The 18,832-nt window shown below is 44.7% G+C and overlaps 1 protein-coding gene across 8 annotated transcripts in view; it reads left to right on the top strand.

Annotated features, from left to right (window-relative positions):
* FLNB (filamin B) overlaps positions 1–18,832 on the top strand; it is a 137,167-nt gene that overhangs the window by 62,021 nt on the left and 56,314 nt on the right. For all 8 annotated transcript variants that reach the window (XM_059663127.1, XM_059663124.1, XM_059663123.1 and 5 more), the window contains exons 5-15: positions 4,314–4,432; positions 5,536–5,613; positions 6,821–6,983; positions 8,485–8,682; positions 11,219–11,356; positions 12,885–13,011; positions 13,944–14,080; positions 16,036–16,229; positions 17,199–17,312; positions 18,164–18,307; positions 18,566–18,689. In XM_059663127.1, coding sequence (XP_059519110.1) covers positions 4,314–4,432; positions 5,536–5,613; positions 6,821–6,983; positions 8,485–8,682; positions 11,219–11,356; positions 12,885–13,011; positions 13,944–14,080; positions 16,036–16,229; positions 17,199–17,312; positions 18,164–18,307; positions 18,566–18,689 — 1,536 coding nt within the window. The remainder of the gene's footprint in view (positions 1–4,313; positions 4,433–5,535; positions 5,614–6,820; positions 6,984–8,484; positions 8,683–11,218; positions 11,357–12,884; positions 13,012–13,943; positions 14,081–16,035; positions 16,230–17,198; positions 17,313–18,163; positions 18,308–18,565; positions 18,690–18,832) is intronic.

Genomic DNA, 18,832 nt, shown 5'->3' with positions numbered 1-18,832 from the left:
TTGCACCATAGATAAGGAAGCCACCCCAGTGATGTCAGTAGAGGCCATTTGAGTAACAATGAGGCATTCCTACCCCTTCCAGCCTCAGGTAGGGGAAGCCTAATAAAAGCTGGGACTCCCACCTCTACCTACCAGTAATGAGAAGCCCCCCTCACTTTGAGTATCAGCGGAGGTTGAATAGGGAGCCTGGACTTCCTCCCCAACTGGCAGTAATAAGGCCTGCTCCCTTCCTTCCCCTGCTGAAGTGGTCCTATAAAAAGGCCGCTAAAACAAAGTTTACGTGAGACCCAGAGTCTCATAGCATAATACTCAGACTATCCAGGTTTAAATAGCAAAAATCACTTACCAATCCAAGAACCAGGAAGAGGTAAAACTGAATGGAAAAAGACAATCAATTGATGCCAACACTGAGGTAATAGAGATGTTAGAATTATTTGATAAAGATTTTAAAGCAGCTAGTATAAAAATGGCTTTAACAAACAATTACAAACACACTTCAAACAAAAGGGAAAAAAAACACAAAAAAATCTCAGCAAAGAAGTAGAAGATATAGATAAGAAAGAACCAAATGGAATTTTTAGAACTGAAAAATGCAGTAACTGAAATAACTCTCTGGAAGAGCTCAATAGCAGAGTGGGAAGACAGAGAAAAGAATCAGCAAACTGAAAAATAGAACAATAAAAATTGCCCAATCTGAATGACAAAGAAAGTAGACTGAAAAACATGAACACAGCCTCAGGGACCTTTGGGATGATAACAAAACATCTAACATGTCATAGGAGAGTAAAAATAGGGTGGGGCTAAAGTAATGCTCAAAGAAATAATGGCTGAAAACTCCACAACATTGGTAAGCTGAGCTAAACCCAAACAAGATAAAAAAAAAAACAAGAAAAAAAAAAAAAAGTCCACACCAAGCCACATCTTAGACCAGTGGTTCTCAACCTTCCTAATGCCGCGACCCTTTAATACAGTTCCTCATGTTGTGGTGACCCCCAATTTCATTGTTACAAATTGAACATAATTAAAGCATAGTGATTAATCACAAAAACAATATGTAATTATATATGTGTTTTCCAATGGTCTTAGGCAACCCCTGTGAAAGGGTCATTTGACCCCCAAAGGTGTCGCGACCCACAGGTTGAGAACCGCTGTCTTGGACAGACTTCAAGGAACTAGACAGTAAAAGCTTGAAAGCAACAAGAGAAATGACACCTTATTTATTATATTGGTTAGATGAGAAATTTCTCATCTACAGGAAGTGGCACAACATTTTTTATGTGCTGAAAGAAAAGAACGATCAACCCAGAATCCTATATCCAGGGATAATGCACTTTAGGAATGAAGAGGAAATCAAGACATTCTCAGATAAAGGAAAACAAAGAATTTCTCACAAGTACATCTATCCTAAAAGGATGGCTAAAGGAAATTCTCTGGGAAGAAAGGAAGCAATAAGAGAAGGAATCTTGGAATCCAGGAAGAATGAACATGGTAAGCAAAAATATGGATAACTATAATAGACTTCGCTCAACAGCCACAGGCTACCAACACTCAGCCAAATGAAGTAGATAACCTGAGTGGTTCTATAACCATTAAAGAAATCAGATCTGTAATTTGAAAGCTCTTGGAAAAGAAATCTCCAGGCTCAGAAGATTTCACTGGAGGAAGAATTAACACCAGTTCTACACAATCTCTTCCGGAAATATGAGGAGGGAACACTTCCCAATTCATTTTATGAAGCTAGTATTGCTCTAACCAGACAAAGGCAATGCCAAAAAAAAGAAAACTACAGACCAATATCTCTCATGAATAAAGTTGTAAAAGTCCTTAACAAAATATTAGCAAATAGAATTTTGCAATATATAAAAATAATTATTCATCATGACCAAGTGGAGTTGATTCGAGGGGTGCAAGGCTGGCATGCTGTTAGCAAATCAGTCAACATAATCTATATTAACAGGCTAAAGAAGAAAAGTCACATGACCATGTCAATTGATACAGGAAAAGCGTTTGACAGAATTCAGCAGCCATCCATGATAAGAACTCAGAAAAAGAGGAATAGAGAACTTCCTTAATTTGATATAGAGTAGCTACCACAAAACACCTACAGTCATTAGTATAATTATGGTGAAAGCCTGGGTGTGTTCTCACCACTGCTGTTCAGCATCAGGGTGCAAGTTTTAGCTAATACAGCAAGCAAGAGAAGGAAATAAAAGACATATCGGAAAGTAAGACATAAATAAAACTGTCCCTATTTGCAGATGACATGATAGTCCACAAGAAAATGCTTTCAAAAAATTGTTAAAAAGCTCTCCTTAAATAAGTTCAGCAATGTCTCAGGCTATAAGATCAGCATCCAAATATCCATTGTATTTGTCCACTAGAAGTAACAAAAGAACCCCGAAGTTGAAAATAGCATACCATTTGCATTTGCTCAAAAAATTGAGAAATAAGTATAAATGTAATAAAACCTGTATAAGATTTACATGCTGAAAACAACATAAAACAGTAATGAATAAATCAAATAAGACCTATATAAATGGAGAAACATATTAACTGCTTCCATGGGTTGAGAAAGTTAGAGTAAAGATGTCCATTCTTCCCAAATTGTCATATAGATTTAACAGAATTGCTATTAAAATCCCAGCAAGATTTTTTTTTGTAGACATAGAAATGGGTATTATTTCAGAATGTATATGAAAAAGCAGCGAAAGCAATTTTGAAAAAGAAGAATAATGGGGGAAGAGTCATTCCTGCCCTGGCCAGGAATTGAACTCAACACCACTCCAACCAGCTGAGCAACTGGCCAGAGCTGCTGTTGTCATTTTTAAATTTGACAATATAAGGGAAAAGAGGTCAGTGACCCTGACCAAATAGATATTGCATGTTTTAAAAATCCTTGTGGCAAGCAAGTTTAAAATTGCTGCTGTAGAGAAGTGCTTAGAAATATAGAAGTACAAGAGGATATTTTCCATTGATTTTTAAACATATTTTTATGGATTTCAGAGAGAAAGGGAGAGGGAGAGAGAGAGAGAAACATCAATGATGAGAGAGAATCATTGATTGGCTGCCTCCTGCACGCCCCCTACTGGGGATTGAGCCCAAAACCTGGGCATGGGCCTTTGACCGGGATCGAACCCAGTCCGTGGGCCGATGCCTATCCACTGAACCAACTTGCTAGGGAGAGAAATCCATTTTGAAACCACTATGGCCTATCAAAATGGCTAATGTAGAAAGTAGTGATAGCAGCAAATGCTGGCAAGGATGCAGAAAAACTGGATCCGGATCATGAATACATCGCTGGTGGGAAAGTAAAATGGTCCAGCCACACTGGAACACAAGTTTGGCAGTTTTTCCTAAAGAACTAAACAGGCAATTACCATATGACCCAGTTGTTGCATTCCTTGACATTTATTCCAGGGAAATGAAAACATGTTCACACAAACCTATACTGGAATGTTTAGGGCAGCGTTATTAGTAATAGACAACTGGGTACTGCCCTTCGGTGGGTAAATGGTTATACAAACTGTGGTACATTCATATCAGCAATAAAAAGAACAAAAACATAATATAGGCAACAACCTGGATGAATCTACAAAGAATTATGGTAGTGGGAAAAGACAATTTTAAAATGTTGCATAGCATATGATTCCAATATTCTGGAAATGACAAAATTAGAGATGGAGAATAGATTTGTGGTTGTTGGGGTAGGAAGGGGCTGAGATGGGAGGGGAGTGGGTGTGGCTATAAACGGGCGACTGGAGTGATCCCTGTGGGAATGGAAATGGTCTGTATTTTGACTGTGTAGAGTTTTGTACTATGTAACCATTGGAGGAACTGGATAAAGGACATTATTTTGCATACCTGCATGTGAATCTGTCTCAAATTAGTTTGCTCAATCATCTCAAAATAAAAAGTTTAATTAAAAAGAATTGAAGGCAATTTTTAAATATGTTAAATAATACAAAATGGTCTTTAATGGAAAATGAGCCATTCTCCCATACCTCATCCCCCCCCCCCCCATCACCTCTCTCAATGCCAGCTCTCCTGCTAGTCACACATCATTTTCATAATTGTACCCATTTCTGGCCGAATTGCTCTGAATATTTCAGAATTGATTGTTGCTTAACTAACAAGGACAGAATTAGGGGTTGGAACCGATTGGATTATTCTTGACACGGCAGTTTATCCCTTATCTCCCATGTGGTGGCTGCAGGACTGAGTCCCATCTCTCAGTTTCCTGAAGGGAACACGGTGGGTGATGGCCTGTGTCAGGGCTGGCCAGATTGAAATGTGCTTGTGTAAACCTCTGGCAGGAATCGAGCCCACTGGAAACATGGTGAAGCAGCCGGCCAAGTTCACTGTGGACACCATCAGCGCCGGGCAAGGAGACTTGATGGTGTTTGTCGAGGACCCAGAAGGGAACAAAGAGGAGGTATGTCGGAGGGTGCTGCCTCCCCTGTCAGCATCCCAGGAAGCTTGTCAAGGGCCAGGGACTGTGCCTCCATTTTCCCCACTGAAGTTCACAACAAACACTGTTTCTTACCAAAAGGATCCTGAGGCTCACAGTGGTTAAAGTAACTTGCTCAAGGGCTGTACCTTGAAAATGAGTATAAATTGATACCCAGGGACACAGTGTTTAATAAAATAAAGGATACTTGGAATTTAGCAAAGGCCTCATTAGTTGAGTTTGTTTGTTTTTTTAAAATACATTTTTATTGATTTCAGAGAAAGGAAGGGAGGGGGGAGAGAGAGAGAAACATCAATGATGCGAGGAAATCATTGATTGGCTGCCTCCTGCACACCCCCTACTAGGGCTTGAGCCTGAAACCTGGGCATGTGCCCCGACTGGGAGTTGAACCATGACCTCCTGGTTCATGGGTTGATGCTCAACCACTGAGCCACACCAGTAGGGCAAGTTGAGGTTTTAGATACTAATGACCAAAATACTAATGGGCAGAATAACAATACAGTACTGATAAAATACAATACAATATAGTAACAATACTAATGTCCTACTCTCTTCTCACTCTGACCAGCCTTTAATTCTCCCTTCAGAGCCTTTGCACACAGTTCCTTTTGTCTACTTATCTTCTTAAGACTATATATTCCTATTGCTATGTACGATCTGAAATTCTGAGTTTACTGGCATACTGTCCATTTCTCCCACTGGGTCAGGAATTCTGCCTGATTTGTTTTGTTTTGGGTACCTAACACTGGGCCCAGCATTTCATAAATGCTTAATTACTACATGGCCAACGAAGCTTTAAGTTCCTTGCTTTATAGTCTCTCTCATTTAGAGAGTTTCAGCTCTTGAGTCAGCAGAGAGTCCTGACTTGGTTATACCTTTGTGCTACATGATTTGTTTCTGTAACTTCAGGCTCTTCCTTCCCTGGGGTGTCCTCAGGAATAGTGGGGCAGGAAATAGCTAGGACAGGTGCCTGACCTGCCAGCTTGCGGCAGGAGATTGGCTGGCACAGCATTCTTTTACTCACACCTGGTACTTTAGCTCTGACTGTCATTCATCTTCCATCCTAGGCACAAGTGACCCCTGCTAGCGACAAGAACAAGACATACTCGGTGGAGTATCTGCCCAAGGTCACCGGGCTGCACAAAGTAAGATGAGGTGTCGTGGCTATTGCTTGGACTACTCTTCTGGGCTTGCTTCGATATGTGTGGAAGGAAAGGGTTTTCTGAAGTTAACTTCTGATTTTCTTTCCTGATTATAAAAGTATCCGTGCTCATTAGAGAAAAATTTGGGATCCCCACAAACCGGACTTGAGATATTAGCTAATAATCTTGATTGGTTGAATTCCACTAGGTTATTGTAATATCAGATTTTTCTAACTGTCTAGGTAATAATGGTTGTAGCTACATGCCTGGAGTATAGATGCTAAGCCCTGGGCTTTGTCTGTAATGCTGCCTTATGTCCCCTTCGAGGTGTTCTAGAGCATCTGCCGGCATGGAGAAGGCCAGTGGACTGTAGCGGAAGCCAATAGCCCACTCATGTATCTGGGGAATTGTTGGGGATTTGGCCTCAGACCCTTTGTCTCAGCAACATTTTGAATTCTGTTTGAGTTGGTGTCCAGTTGGCTTATGGGATGGGGACCAAAAAAGTCTTGCAGAGACTGACTGATCGAGGAGTCTACTGTTAGTTGGAAGAAAGCCTTCAACAGCACATATAGGCCTGTCCTGTGTACCATGCCACTGAGATATAGACCATACTCACCACCTTGGGCTTTAGTGAATTCACCTGGAACCATGGCCATATAGAATTAACCTTTAGAACATCATGAATCTTGAAGAAAGCATTTATGATATAATTAATTTATTCACTTTCTAGGAAGCCTAACCCTCAAATTTAAGAGATGAGCACTCTGGCTCAAGTTTTAGATGGAAATCTGTACTTTTTCCCAAATCCATGTCTCTGGGAATGACCTCGGTCCCTTGAAAAATACATTGACTTTAGGTTTAAAATCCTGGAACTGTACATTGTATTCTGGGGAACAGTGGCCCTCGTCAGTGTTGCCTTAAAGGGCTCAGTGTCTAGAGATTAGAATAGAAGTGTTTGTATCCTACTAGAGAGGCTAAACACCAGATGTAAGAGTTTTTAGTTTGCTGAAGGTCGGATATCCCAGGCCCGCCGTATGGCTGATGGAGTCAAGTGGGAGTCCCATTCAGGCCTCTAGCGGGGCTCCTGGTCCAGCCCCTTTGTGTGGATAATCAGGAGGAGGGAAGAGAGGGTCACACAGCACGTGGCTTTTCCTGGTCGCCTCACTGGGCAGGGAGAAGGGAGTGTTTATCATCTCTCTGTCACTTGTAGGTCACAGTGCTCTTTGCAGGACAGCATATCTCTAAGAGCCCATTTGAAGTGAATGTCGACAAGGCCCAGGGAGATGCCAGTAAAGTCACCGCGAAAGGCCCGGGTTTGGAAGCCACAGGGAACATCGCCAATAAGCCCACCTACTTTGACATCTACACAGCAGGTATCGCGCCCTCTTCCATGGATCAGGCTTCCTTGCAAAGCCAGAGATAATCCTCAGGAACCCAAAGGCTCGGGATGCCTGACCTTTGTCTTTTAAGTTGAACAACCAACAACAAAAATAACTTTCATCAACCCATCTCCCTTCCTGCCCCCATACCCTTATAAATTTATTTATTTTTAATTTATTTTTTAAAAAGTTTTTAATTACAGTTTATATTCAGTATTATTATGTATTAGTTTCAGGTGTACAGAATAGTGATTAGATAATTATATACTTTTTACAAAGTGGTCACCCCAATATTTCAGGTACCCACTTGGCCCCACACATAGTCATTACAGTATTATTGACTATATTCCCTATGCTGTAATTTACATTCCTGTGACTATTCCCTAACTACCAGTTTGTACTTCTTAACCCCTTCACCTTTTTCAGCCAGGCCCCAATCCCTCTCCCCTCCGGCGACCATCAGTCTGTTCTCTGTTTCAAATGTATTGGTTATATTTTTAGATTTTTCAAAACCAGCCTTTCTTCTGAAGAAACTAAGTTTGAAGAATCATCTACTAGATGATTCTATGCAAGGTCCTGTTGGATTGGGTGGGGAGGGATGAATAAGATAATTCTTGAAATTGCCTTCTTTTCAGTGTAGAAAATTTACAAAACAGAATGGGAAAAAAGGAATGCTCAGCCATCACCATCCTTCCCCATGGCAGAGTGTTAATGTCTTGGTGTGGCCCTTCTGAGTGCCTCTGTTTCCTTCATTTGCATTTTGTTCTATTCATTTATTTATTTACTAGAGGCCCAGTGCACGAATTCGTGCACATTGAAAGGAAATTAATTACAGAGTAGCTGGCAGGGCGAGAGGGGCCAGACACGCCCTGGAGCCAACCTCCCAAGGTCCCTCCCTGGCCAGCCCCACTGGGGCAGCGCCGGGGCTCAAAGGGTATCTTTGGAGTGAGTGGGGTCCCTCTGGCAGGTGGGGCCCCTTGGCCTGGCCTGCGGGGATTGGGCCAAAACCAGCAGTCCAATATCCCCCCAGGGGTCCCAGAGTGCAAGAGGTCACTCTGCAAAGTTGCTGTCATCCCGCAGCTCCTGCATTGAGCGTCTGCCCTCTGGTGGTCAGTTTGCATCATACCTACCAGCCGGTCGGCCTGTCAGCAGGTCAGCCAGTCACTTAGGCTTTTATATATATAGATTTAGAAATACATATTTTTGTTGATTTCAGAGAGGAAGCAAGAGGGAGAGAGAGAGAAAGAAACATTAATGATGAGAGAGAATCATTGATTGGCTGCTTCCTGCACGCCCCCTATTGGGGATCAAACCGGCAACCCAGGGATGTGCCCTGACCAGGAATCAAACTATGACCTCCTGGTTCATAGGTTGATGCTCAACCACTGAGACACGCTGGCTGGACCATTTGCATTTTGTATCTGCTTTTACACTCACCAGCAGTGAGCTTTCCAAGAAGGTGACTTGGGCTTATGGAATGTTCGCTCTGTCCTAGGTGCCGGCGTGGGTGACATTGGGGTTGAGGTAGAAGATCCCCAGGGGAAGAACACCGTGGAGCTGCTGGTGGAAGACAAAGGAAACCAGGTGTATCGATGTGTATACAAACCAATGCATCCTGGCCCTCACGTGGTCAAGGTCACCTTTGCTGGGGACACCATTCCCAAGAGTCCCTTCGTTGTACAGGTTGGGGAAGGTGAGTGCTGGGGTGGCTGACCAGGTGTGCTGTCTGTGCACATGGCTGGGCCCCAAGGCCAGGAGAATGGTCATTGAACTCCTCTGTCCCCTTTCTGTGGCAAGTGGCTTACTTTGTCCACAAGATATTAATATCTTCCCATGAGCCACGAAGTGACTTCAGTGCTTTACTTGTATTTACTCATTTAATCCTCCCCAAAACACTTGTCCAGGAGAGTCATTCCTCACTGAGCAGTGCAGGACTGAGGCCGCAGCGGGGTTGGCGCCTGGGGCTGAGGTTAGCAGCAATAGCATTGCTGGTGCCCCCCCAGCCTCCACTGTTTGGCCTTCACTGGGCTGCCAGGCACTTAGCACGATTGCATCTCATTGTCACACCAGCCTGTGTGTTCCAGGTGCTGTTAGTATCCCCAGTTTACAGATGGAGACACTGAGACTTAGATAACATAAGGTGTCGGTGAGTAAGGGCTAGGCGCCGGTAGGAGTAGAACCCAGGTCTCTGTTGACCCCTTAACCACACTGCTGAACTCCCTCTGCAGGGGAAGCAGGTGTTTTCCTATTAGTCTCTTTCCTTCTCCTTGTTGCTCTTCCTCCCCCTACCCTCATCCCTAGCTCTGCTGCCTTTTTTAATCAATACTTGCCTTTTCCTGTTCTGTCCTGCATCTGCGTCTGCAGGCCTGGCTTCCTCCTCTGAATCCTGCCTCTGGGCCGCCTGGACCCCGAAGCTGTTGGCTTCCTAGCTGAGAGCACTGGGCCCGAGGCACCTTGCTTGGTAAGGGCTGGTTGGGTGGGGCTTTGGTGCCAGGTCTTTGTGCTGCCTGCAAATGTCAGCGAGCCTGTGCTGTTTGTGGCCTCAGGAAATGACAGTACAGTTGTTCTCACAGCTTGTCCAGCCAGACCCCAAGCCTGCTCTCTAATTACATTTAAACATTTCACAACGGAGGAGAATCTGGCAATTTCCTTCCAACTCTTCAGCTCTATTTAGTGTTTATATGAACTAAGTAGTTACCCTTTTGATATGGAGACCATTGCCCATGTACAGAATTTCCATGAGTATTTATTTTTTTTAAAGACACATTTAAACCCTCTAAGGGAAGTCCTGTGACTTACTCCTGGTATGACCAACTTTTCTCCCCTTGACAAATTGAAAACCCCCAACATATTCATTAACAAAAGTCTTTTCGACATAATGCAAGCATTTGAGCGGCTATCCTAGTTCCAGTAGTGTTTCCCAACCTCCTCTCTCTCATGGATTACCCTTCTCATTCCCGGCATGTGTCTCCATCACTTGTACTGGATCGAATTTATTTATTAGAGTTCTTCTCTTGATGTACTAATCCTCCCTCTACTTAGATGATTTTATATAAAAAAGAAGCTGACATCATTTTCATAGTAAAAAACCAACGTTACTTGCCATAAAGTGCTACCATAAACTTACATTCATCCACGAACCACCTAAAATCATCTCTAACTCCAAGGATGTGTGTATGTATCTTAGGGAAGCAATTGTTTGCCAAATAGCCAAAGAGGACATTGCAGAGAGGAGGGGCCAGAGGAGAAATTACCTTCCTTCCATGAAGTAAACTGAAGTCTCCTCCTCTGGGGTTCGAGGCACATAGTGTATAGAGAGCTGTCAAATACGCAGTATCAGATTTAGGAAGGAAAAGTCTCTTAATAAACAACGTGACATTTTACCCACTAATCTCTCATTTCTGTATTTAATCAGAAGGTTGCCCATGTTGACAATGAATTCCTAGGGTTCAAGGAAGTCTTTATAATCAACCTTCTGATGACTCCAGGGAGCAGTAGTTTTGTGCACCTCATGTAAGGAATATTGGAAGCTACCTTTGCCCTTAATTTTTATACTTACAAGTTTAGCTTTTTTAACCAGATCTAGAAATAACATTGAGGGGCGTTCATCGCTAGTAGTTGCACTCCCAGCCGCCCACATTCCTAGGACCTGTGACGGAAGGCACTGCAATGGTTGTCTGCCTTGGCCAGTGGAGGGTTGCACTGGCTTCCTTTCGAGCTATCTTCTGGCTCCTTATGGGGAAAACGACACTGTTTATACCTTTAGAAATGACTGGCCCAAAGTTTGGAGCCCGGTCAGGTGTTTTCAAGCGCTACATTTTTCAAGTTGACTTGAAGAAGCCCAGTCTTCCCAATTAGTGGGCCCTTGAGTATAGCAATGAGGTTTGAACAGTGTCCAGCACTAGGTCTTAACTCTGCTTCACCACCGAGGGGATACATGCCAGGATTCAGCCGGTACCAGGAGCCCGGGGAGTCCACACTGTGCCCTCCGGCTTTCTTCGCCAAAGGAACTTTCTCCAGTCCCTCCGCAGCGTGGCTGGACAAAGTTATGTTGTGTCCTTGTTTGCTGCCTGGTGTGCTCCCAAAACGGGACCCCTGGTCCCAGCAACTGCCGCATACTCTTTGTGCAGAGCAAATATTTTCTTGGCGGGCGGCTCCACATTACCTTGGCTTGCTCAACTCTGACTAAAGAATGAAAGGTTGAATTGATGTCGAAATTGTGCTTGCAGCCTGCAATCCAAACGCCTGCCGGGCCAGTGGCCGAGGCCTGCAGCCCAAAGGCATCCGCATCCGGGAGACGGCGGACTTCAAAGTTGACACCAAAGCTGCTGGAAGCGGGGAGCTTGGCGTAACTGTGAAGGGTCCTAGTAAGTGTTCCTTTCTTCCCTCCTCTCAGGTGTGATTTCAGCCACGTTTGTAGCCTGGCATATGGATTTCACCCCATGGCCAGTTCTGATCCATGTATCCCAGAGATCTGTGTCAAAGACTTCAGGCTACCTGGGCTCCATCGGCAAGGAAGCAGTGATTGATTTGTAATGTCTGTCCTGGTTGCAGGCGGGGACAGTGGTGGTTCTGCAGACTCACATTGTATTAAGGCTTCTGGGAGTAGAAGGAGCAGTAATGCAATGAGTTTTGGGAAATGCTGTCTTTGGTTGGGACAGCAACCTGAAGGGGCCCCCTTTTTATTTGCAGAAACATAGGCTTAGAGAGGAAAGATCTTGCCCAAGGTCCCACAGCTTGTAGGTGTCTGAGCTGGAATTCAAGCACAGTCTCCGAAGCCAGTGATTTTCCCACTATAGGTTACATTTTATAGACTATGCAATTATGTCAGGCACCTAATTACTATGATCAGTGCTTATAGAAGGGGAATCAGATTCCCTAAGGTTAAATTTCCTGGTAAATAAATGCCATTCGTGGAGAGATGGGTTGTACCCTGCAACTCATTCTCGCTCCCTGTTTTGGGAAGGGAGACAGTTGATGTGAGGATGGGGGTGAGGACCATCCTCGAGTTTTCTCCTGGGACAGATGAGCAGCTCGGCATTTCTAGTTGCAGGTGCAGAAGCCCTTGACTTGTGGAATCTTGAGCTTCCTATGCTAAAACTGCTCTTACCCTGTGTTCCCAGCAGGCTGGGCAGGGGTGTTCTGAGTTCCAGAAAGTTAATATTTGACCTCAGAGCACCAAGCTTTGGGGCAGGCTGAGCCCCAAGGGCAGCCAAGGTTCTAGACTGCTCAGACCTAGAGCCAAGCTGCTCTGCGGCTGCCCTCCCTCCTGGCTTGTTGCTACAGGAGCCAAGGAGGCGATTTTTTTCCTGACCTTAGATTCTCACTTGACGAAATGGCTTTCTCAGCCAAACCTCAAGGCTCAACATCAAACAAGTCCCTGCCTGATGGCTTGCTCCGGAGTTTGTGGTAGAGCATCTAAAATCCGTCTCCTTGTCGATAGCACAGAAGAGCGTTCTCACTTTCTTTGTCCGGCTTCAGTTGAAAAAGATATGCCAGGACACGAACCTGGAACTCATGTCAAATACTCATCCATTCCCTCCCCAGTTTTGGGGGGAGCTAAAATGGGTAGAATTGTTGAGGAAAAATTGAGATGCAACTAGATTTTACACAGTCCCTGGAGGTTCCGGCTGCGTGGCCCCCTCGTAGCTGAGAGAGCCTACGAAAGCCAGCTAGCTGAAATCTTCCAATTCCCCACAATTTGAAGCAGAGACGGGCCCGTTTTTAGCTTTGGATTAATCTCTCAGGTTTTAGGGGTCCCACCCTCTTGGGTGGCCCACTTGCTTTCCTCTGTGACCACGTTTGTGGATATTTCTGTCATTCTGTTCTTGTCTTCCGGGTTCTCGTTCTGAGCCTAGGATTGCATTGGAAAGGGGGTGTGTTTTCTTCTCACAGAGGGCCTGGAGGAGCTGGTGAAGCAAAAAGGTTTTCTGGATGGAGTCTATGCGTTCGAGTATTACCCCAGCACCCCGGGAAAGTACAGCATTGCCATCACATGGGGGGGACACCACATTCCAAAGAGGTGAGTCTCTGTTCCGACGTCTCTGAGGTGCTGGGCCCAGGGCAGGCTCACCGTGGTGGCTTCCTGAGCTGCAGGAGGGAAAGAGATCTGCTTTGTTGCAAACATTTTTTTTTTCTGGCAGTTCACAGACATTTGGCCTGTTCTCAAAAGCAGCAGAAAGTCACTGTGGTTTCAGCTGCCTTGCTTTAAATCAAATGCCGGCGGTTTGGGCCTGGTGGGAGGCGGGGAAGCCAGAAGGAGCAGTAATAGAGAGCAAATGGACTGTGTGTCTTTATACCCTTATATAAACTGGGATTCTCTTTCTTTCAATGCATGCCTCTGTTCAGGAATGCCATGGGGTAAAATCTGCTATGGTTTACATTAAAGTCCTCTACGTGAGCGCAGGCAGGAATCAAGGGGCCAGTCTGCAGCTTTGCCGTGTGGGCGTGCAGTTTGCCTGCCCTGTGTTTACGTGTTTTCCAGCTCTTCTGGGGGCAACTTTAAACTCTGAATAAATTCAGTTTACCTTGAGAAATATCTGGGCATATTATATTATAGGGTTCTGAAAATCTAAGCAAACTATTTTTTTTTTTACTTCCTGCATAAAAGTTACAACACATTCATTAATGTATGAGCTAACGCCTGTTCAACCTAGTTTTCTTGTTACAGCCTTGTGAGCCCTGCACACAAACGGTCAATGACCAGAAAGACAGTGCAAGGCAGTGTGGCTTGAGCACCAACCCAGTGGCCCCCCGAGTGCCTTGAGACAGCACATTATATTGTTGACCTAACAATGGCTGAGGGGGGCCTGCGTGGAGGAAGGGCTTGGCTGGAGACTGGGACTGCGGGTCAGAGGATCTAGCAAGTGGAAAGAATAGGCATAAACAGCTTATGGCTGTACTTAGCCCCTTCTTGACTCTTCGTTAATGCTCCTTCTGTTCCTTTCCTTTTAGCCCCTTTGAAGTTCAAGTTGGCCCTGAAGCAGGCATGCAGAAAGTCCGTGCCTGGGGCCCTGGCCTCCACGGCGGGATTGTGGGGCGGTCAGCAGACTTCGTGGTGGAGTCCATTGGCGCTGAGGTGGGGTCTCTGGGTAAGTGGATGCAGCTGACCAGCAGCTTCTGTAGGGCTGAGGTTATAGGGGTGCTTGGGCCCACTGTTAGGCCGAGAGTTGGGGGCCTCCTGAGCCTCACTACCTTTAACCTCCTGGTCTCCTCACCACCTGAGGCCGCCTCTGCACACTGCTGTGGAATTGCAGTTCCCATTTTCCACCTGCCCTTCAGGCTGCTCTCTGCTTCATTCATTCATTTGTTCACTAGAGCAAGCATGTCAAACTCAAAGGCTAACACGGGCCAAATAAACAAGGTCTAAGTTTATGTGGGCCGCAAAAAAACAAAAGCTTCAATTTTCATAGAAACATAGGTTTATTTCGATAGAGACATGCATGAATACAAAGGGCTGAAAGAAATGAGTAATCGTTAACATAAAATAATAGAACATTTTAATAAAAATTAATATTTTTTCTTGAACATTAACTTACCAGACACAGGTAACTGCACAAATTAATAAGCGTAACGCAAATAAACCTGTTTTTGTTGTTCTCCGAAAACGAAATATTTCCTGTTGCGCGCACCAAACAAGTCAGTCCAAGACTAATGACGTGGCAATCGACTGCTAAAATATTTGCTGCTAGCACTAGTGGAGAGAAATGGTGCGCCTGCGTGAAAGGCACGTAAGGGAAATGAATGCAACATGATTATAGTAATCAGTCATTAGCGAACATTGTAGTTCGTTATTAATAATATGTGTAACAGGATATTGTAAAAATTAAGTTACAAAATTTTTATTAAAACGTTTCTTATATGTTGTTATATTGGCTGGGCCACACAAATATTCATGGTGGGTCGCATGTGGCCCGTGGGCTGTGAATTTGACATGCTTTCACTAAAGGCTTTCTATGGATGTTGTGCCTAGAACATAGTAGGCACTCAACTAATATTGTTGACTGCTCCTTAGTTTAGATGAATGAATTAACGTTTTTGAAATCAGAAATTTAGGGAGTAAATATTCTTTGGAGCATAACTGAATGCATTTTAAGTACACACCTGATGTATACATGATCATTTTAGATCGTTGGCCAGTATTTCTCTCTCTTCAAAGGATCAGATAGCAAATATTTTAGTATTGTGGGTCATATTCTCTCCCACACCTATTCGACTCTGCTGTTGTAGCATGAAAGCAGCAGTAGAAAATACATAAGCGAAAGAGTATGGCTGTTTCAGTAAAACCTTGTTTACAAAAACAGGCAGTGGGTAGGTGTGGCCTAGTGGCCATAGTTTGAGAACCTATATTTCAGGTACTAAAAATAAGCAAAAGGGGGAAAATAAGAAGTTACATTAAATTTTTTCTTCTAGAGAGAAAATAAATATTTCAGTCTATCCTTGTAGACTAGAGATACTATTAAACCTTTTGGCGTATCCTTTTAGACTTTTTTCTGTGCATATACATACAAGTACTTATCTGCCACAAAAAATATCTGGGGGAAGTCTTTTTATCTTCCTGCCTCAGATAAATATAGAACATATCTCAATTTTCCATGACTTCCATGGAATTCCATTGCATGAATATAGCTTACCGGGTTCTCCAGTTATTTCCAGGGTTTTACTATAAAAACAATGCTTATCCTTGTATCTGTTTACACACATCCTTGGTTATTTCCTTCAGATAAAAGCCCAAATGCGGATTTGGTAGGGGAAAGGGTGGGCATTGGTTTAAGGCTTTTGGTACATTTCCATATTGCCAACAAAGGTTTGCTGGTTGACCTTATTGTTAGATGATATTTTAAAAAAGTATAAAATCCAATTCTTCCATCTCTAGTAAGACTCAGTAGACGTGGTTTTGTGGGAAAGGGACACAAACAGGTTTCAATCTTCTGGGCAACACTTGGCTTTTAGGCAGGCAGAGGGAGGGAGTTGACAGTAACATAGAATAGGTCCTTTCCCCCATGTAACCAGGGAGCCCTCCCTCCACCCCCCTCCCCTCCCCCAGGGTTCGCCATTGAAGGCCCCTCCCAGGCGAAGATTGATTATGACGACCAGAATGATGGATCGTGTGACGTCAAGTACTGGCCCAAGGAGCCTGGCGAATATGCCGTTCACATCATGTGTGATGACGAGGACATCAAGGACAGTCCGTACATGGCCTTCATCCACCCGGCCACAGGAGACTATAACCCAGATCTGGTGAGTCAACTTGTTATGTTTCTGGCTTCTCTTTTCTGGCTTCTGGGATTCTCCCTAGTGCCCGGAGAGGTGCCTTAAGCAGCGTGTTAAAAGATGACAGAGGGGAGTCTTGTAGAGTTTAGGAAGGAAACGGGCCTACAGTGGTACCACTGAGTATTTTTCTAATGTTGGGCAAGAAACTGACTTCTGACTCTTGGTATCCTCCGCTATAAAGTGGGAATGATAGGAGTGTCTGCTTCCTAGAGCTTCTGGGATGATTCCAGGAGGTCACTAACATGCATAGAGACAGCCCTTAGACCAGAGCATGGCCCATGCAGGGGGCTCCATAGGAAGCTGTTTCCTTGCAACCTGGAGCATCATATTTCAGTCTTGCCACTTTCTGAGGTTATTATTTCAAGATGTTCCATGGATAATGGTGTGTTTTTTTTTCTCCCCAGCTCCCTTCTCTTAAATTAGAGCCGTATTTTCCGTGTTTCCAAGAGTTTCTCTCACGCCCTTTGCAGACTGATAAGCATCAAGTCTGAGCCAGCCTGGCCGACAGGAGGAGGCCCCAGGCCCCCTGTGTGCTGCTGTTGGCCCACAGGGCAGCTGTCCATAGACTGTCTGCCGGTCCTTTGCTCTCTGAGGGCCGCACACATTTAGAATGTTGTTTGTAGCAAAGGGTAACATTGGAATTGGGCATGGCTGGAGGTCCCTGATCCAGTTACTAGAAGTTCTCCATGTCAGCTCAGAATAAGGCAAGGAGCCCAGCCTAGTTTGGGGCCTGGTTATAGAGAATTTTCTCTTTCGTGAGAGGTTAATGGTCCTGTTTTTTAAGTTAGAACCTACTTTAGCATTTTCCTTCCAGTAACCATTCCTGTTATGTAGGTGCTGTAAAGCTGGTGGCCCTGGTCACCAGACTTCACATAGGGATTTAGTTGGGGGCATTCATTGCACAGAAAGACAATCATTATTGGCCTTTTGCCCCAGGTCCAAGCGTACGGGCCAGGTTTGGAGAAATCTGGGTGCATTGTCAACAACCTGGCCGAGTTCACCGTGAATCCTAAGGATGCTGGAAAAGCTCCCTTAAAGATATTTGCTCAGGTACGTTTCCAGGGGTCACCTGTGCAGGTAATTCTCAGGTGACAAGATCCTACAGTGCAATGGCAAGTTGTTCGGTTCATCTGATCCTCAGTTTCCTTATCTACACATTGGGAACAATAAGAATATTTAACCTCATGGATTATGTGAGAAGTAAATGGGGTTCCGACGGGTAAAGCCGGGTGCTTTTCTTCTTTTTTTAAAATATATTTTTATTGCTTTCAGAGAAGAAGGGAGAGGGAGAGAGAGAGAGATAGGAAAGTCAATGATGAGAGAGAACAATTGATCGGCTGCCTCTTGCACGTCCCCTACTGGGGATCGAGTCCACAACCCGGGCAGGTGCCCTTGACCGGATTCAAACCTGGGACCCTTCAGTCCTCAGGTCATCACTCTGTCTTCTGAGCCGAACGGGCTAGGGCAGCAGGGTGCTCTTCTTATCTTTATGATATGTATTCTATGGAAACAAGGCTTGATTGTTTCAGATTTCCCTGTAAATGTCTTGGTGTGGCTGATGCTACCTAGGCCACGATGAGAGGTTTGTAAACAAGGATTTATTAAATAAGTTAATTTAATTGAATTTGGTGAAAAGATTTCAGTGTAGGCATTGAAATGAAGCATTGAGTGGTCATGGCTTTCTCTTTTGGCCATTTGCTCTCAATTAAAAATAAATAAATGCATGTAGTGTCTTCTCACCTGTGGTCATGGCCATTGTAACGTGAGAAAGCGGCATGTTTTTCCTTGTGGTTTTATTGCACGAGTGCGTGGTGACTTGGCTGTCTTGGGAGGCCACGGTGGCTCTGTTTGATGAAGACAGTTGAGGGCCAGTTCTGTTCTTAGCCCCTGCTCTTTTGCAGGATGGAGAAGGCCAACCCATTGACATCCATATGAAGACTCGGATGGACGGCACGTACGCCTGCTCGTACACCCCAGTGAAACCCATCAAGCACACCATTGCTGTGGTCTGGGGAGGCGTGAACATCCCACACAGCCCCTACCGGGTAGGTTGTGAGACGGAACCCTGGCCCTGGTATGGGAAAGCCCAGTCCTGTGGCAGGTCTGGACTCCATGCCGGCCTGATGGCCAAGGCCGATTCCTGGGAAGAACCCATCCTCCTTGGTGGCCTTGAAAGATGGAGTGCCCTGAAGGCAGAGTGCTCTAGATTGCCCAAAAGGACTATCTCTGACAATGTTAACTAACAGTGTTTTCCTGCGTCCAGGTGGAGGAAGACTTGATTACAATTTCTCCATGTCTCCTAGGTCCACATTGGGCAGGGTAGCCATCCCCAGAAGGTCAAAGTGTTTGGGCCAGGCGTGGAGAGAAGTGGACTGAAGGCAAGCGAACCTACTCACTTCACAGTGGACTGTACCGAGGCTGGGGAAGGTGAGAGGGAGCTTCACCCAATGCTGCTCCGTGGGGAATTCAGTTCTTTCAATAATGGTACCAGGCAGTGCACTTTGAACCAGGAACTGCTCCACCTGGAATAGGTCATCTAATGAGGCTCTGTGTCAGTTCCTTGGCTATAT

Source organism: Myotis daubentonii, chromosome 14, assembly GCF_963259705.1.
Source record: "Myotis daubentonii chromosome 14, mMyoDau2.1, whole genome shotgun sequence".
NCBI lineage: Eukaryota > Metazoa > Chordata > Mammalia > Chiroptera > Vespertilionidae > Myotis > Myotis daubentonii.
Note: the sequence above shows the minus strand (reverse complement) of the source record. Positions and strands in the feature narration are given on the sequence as shown.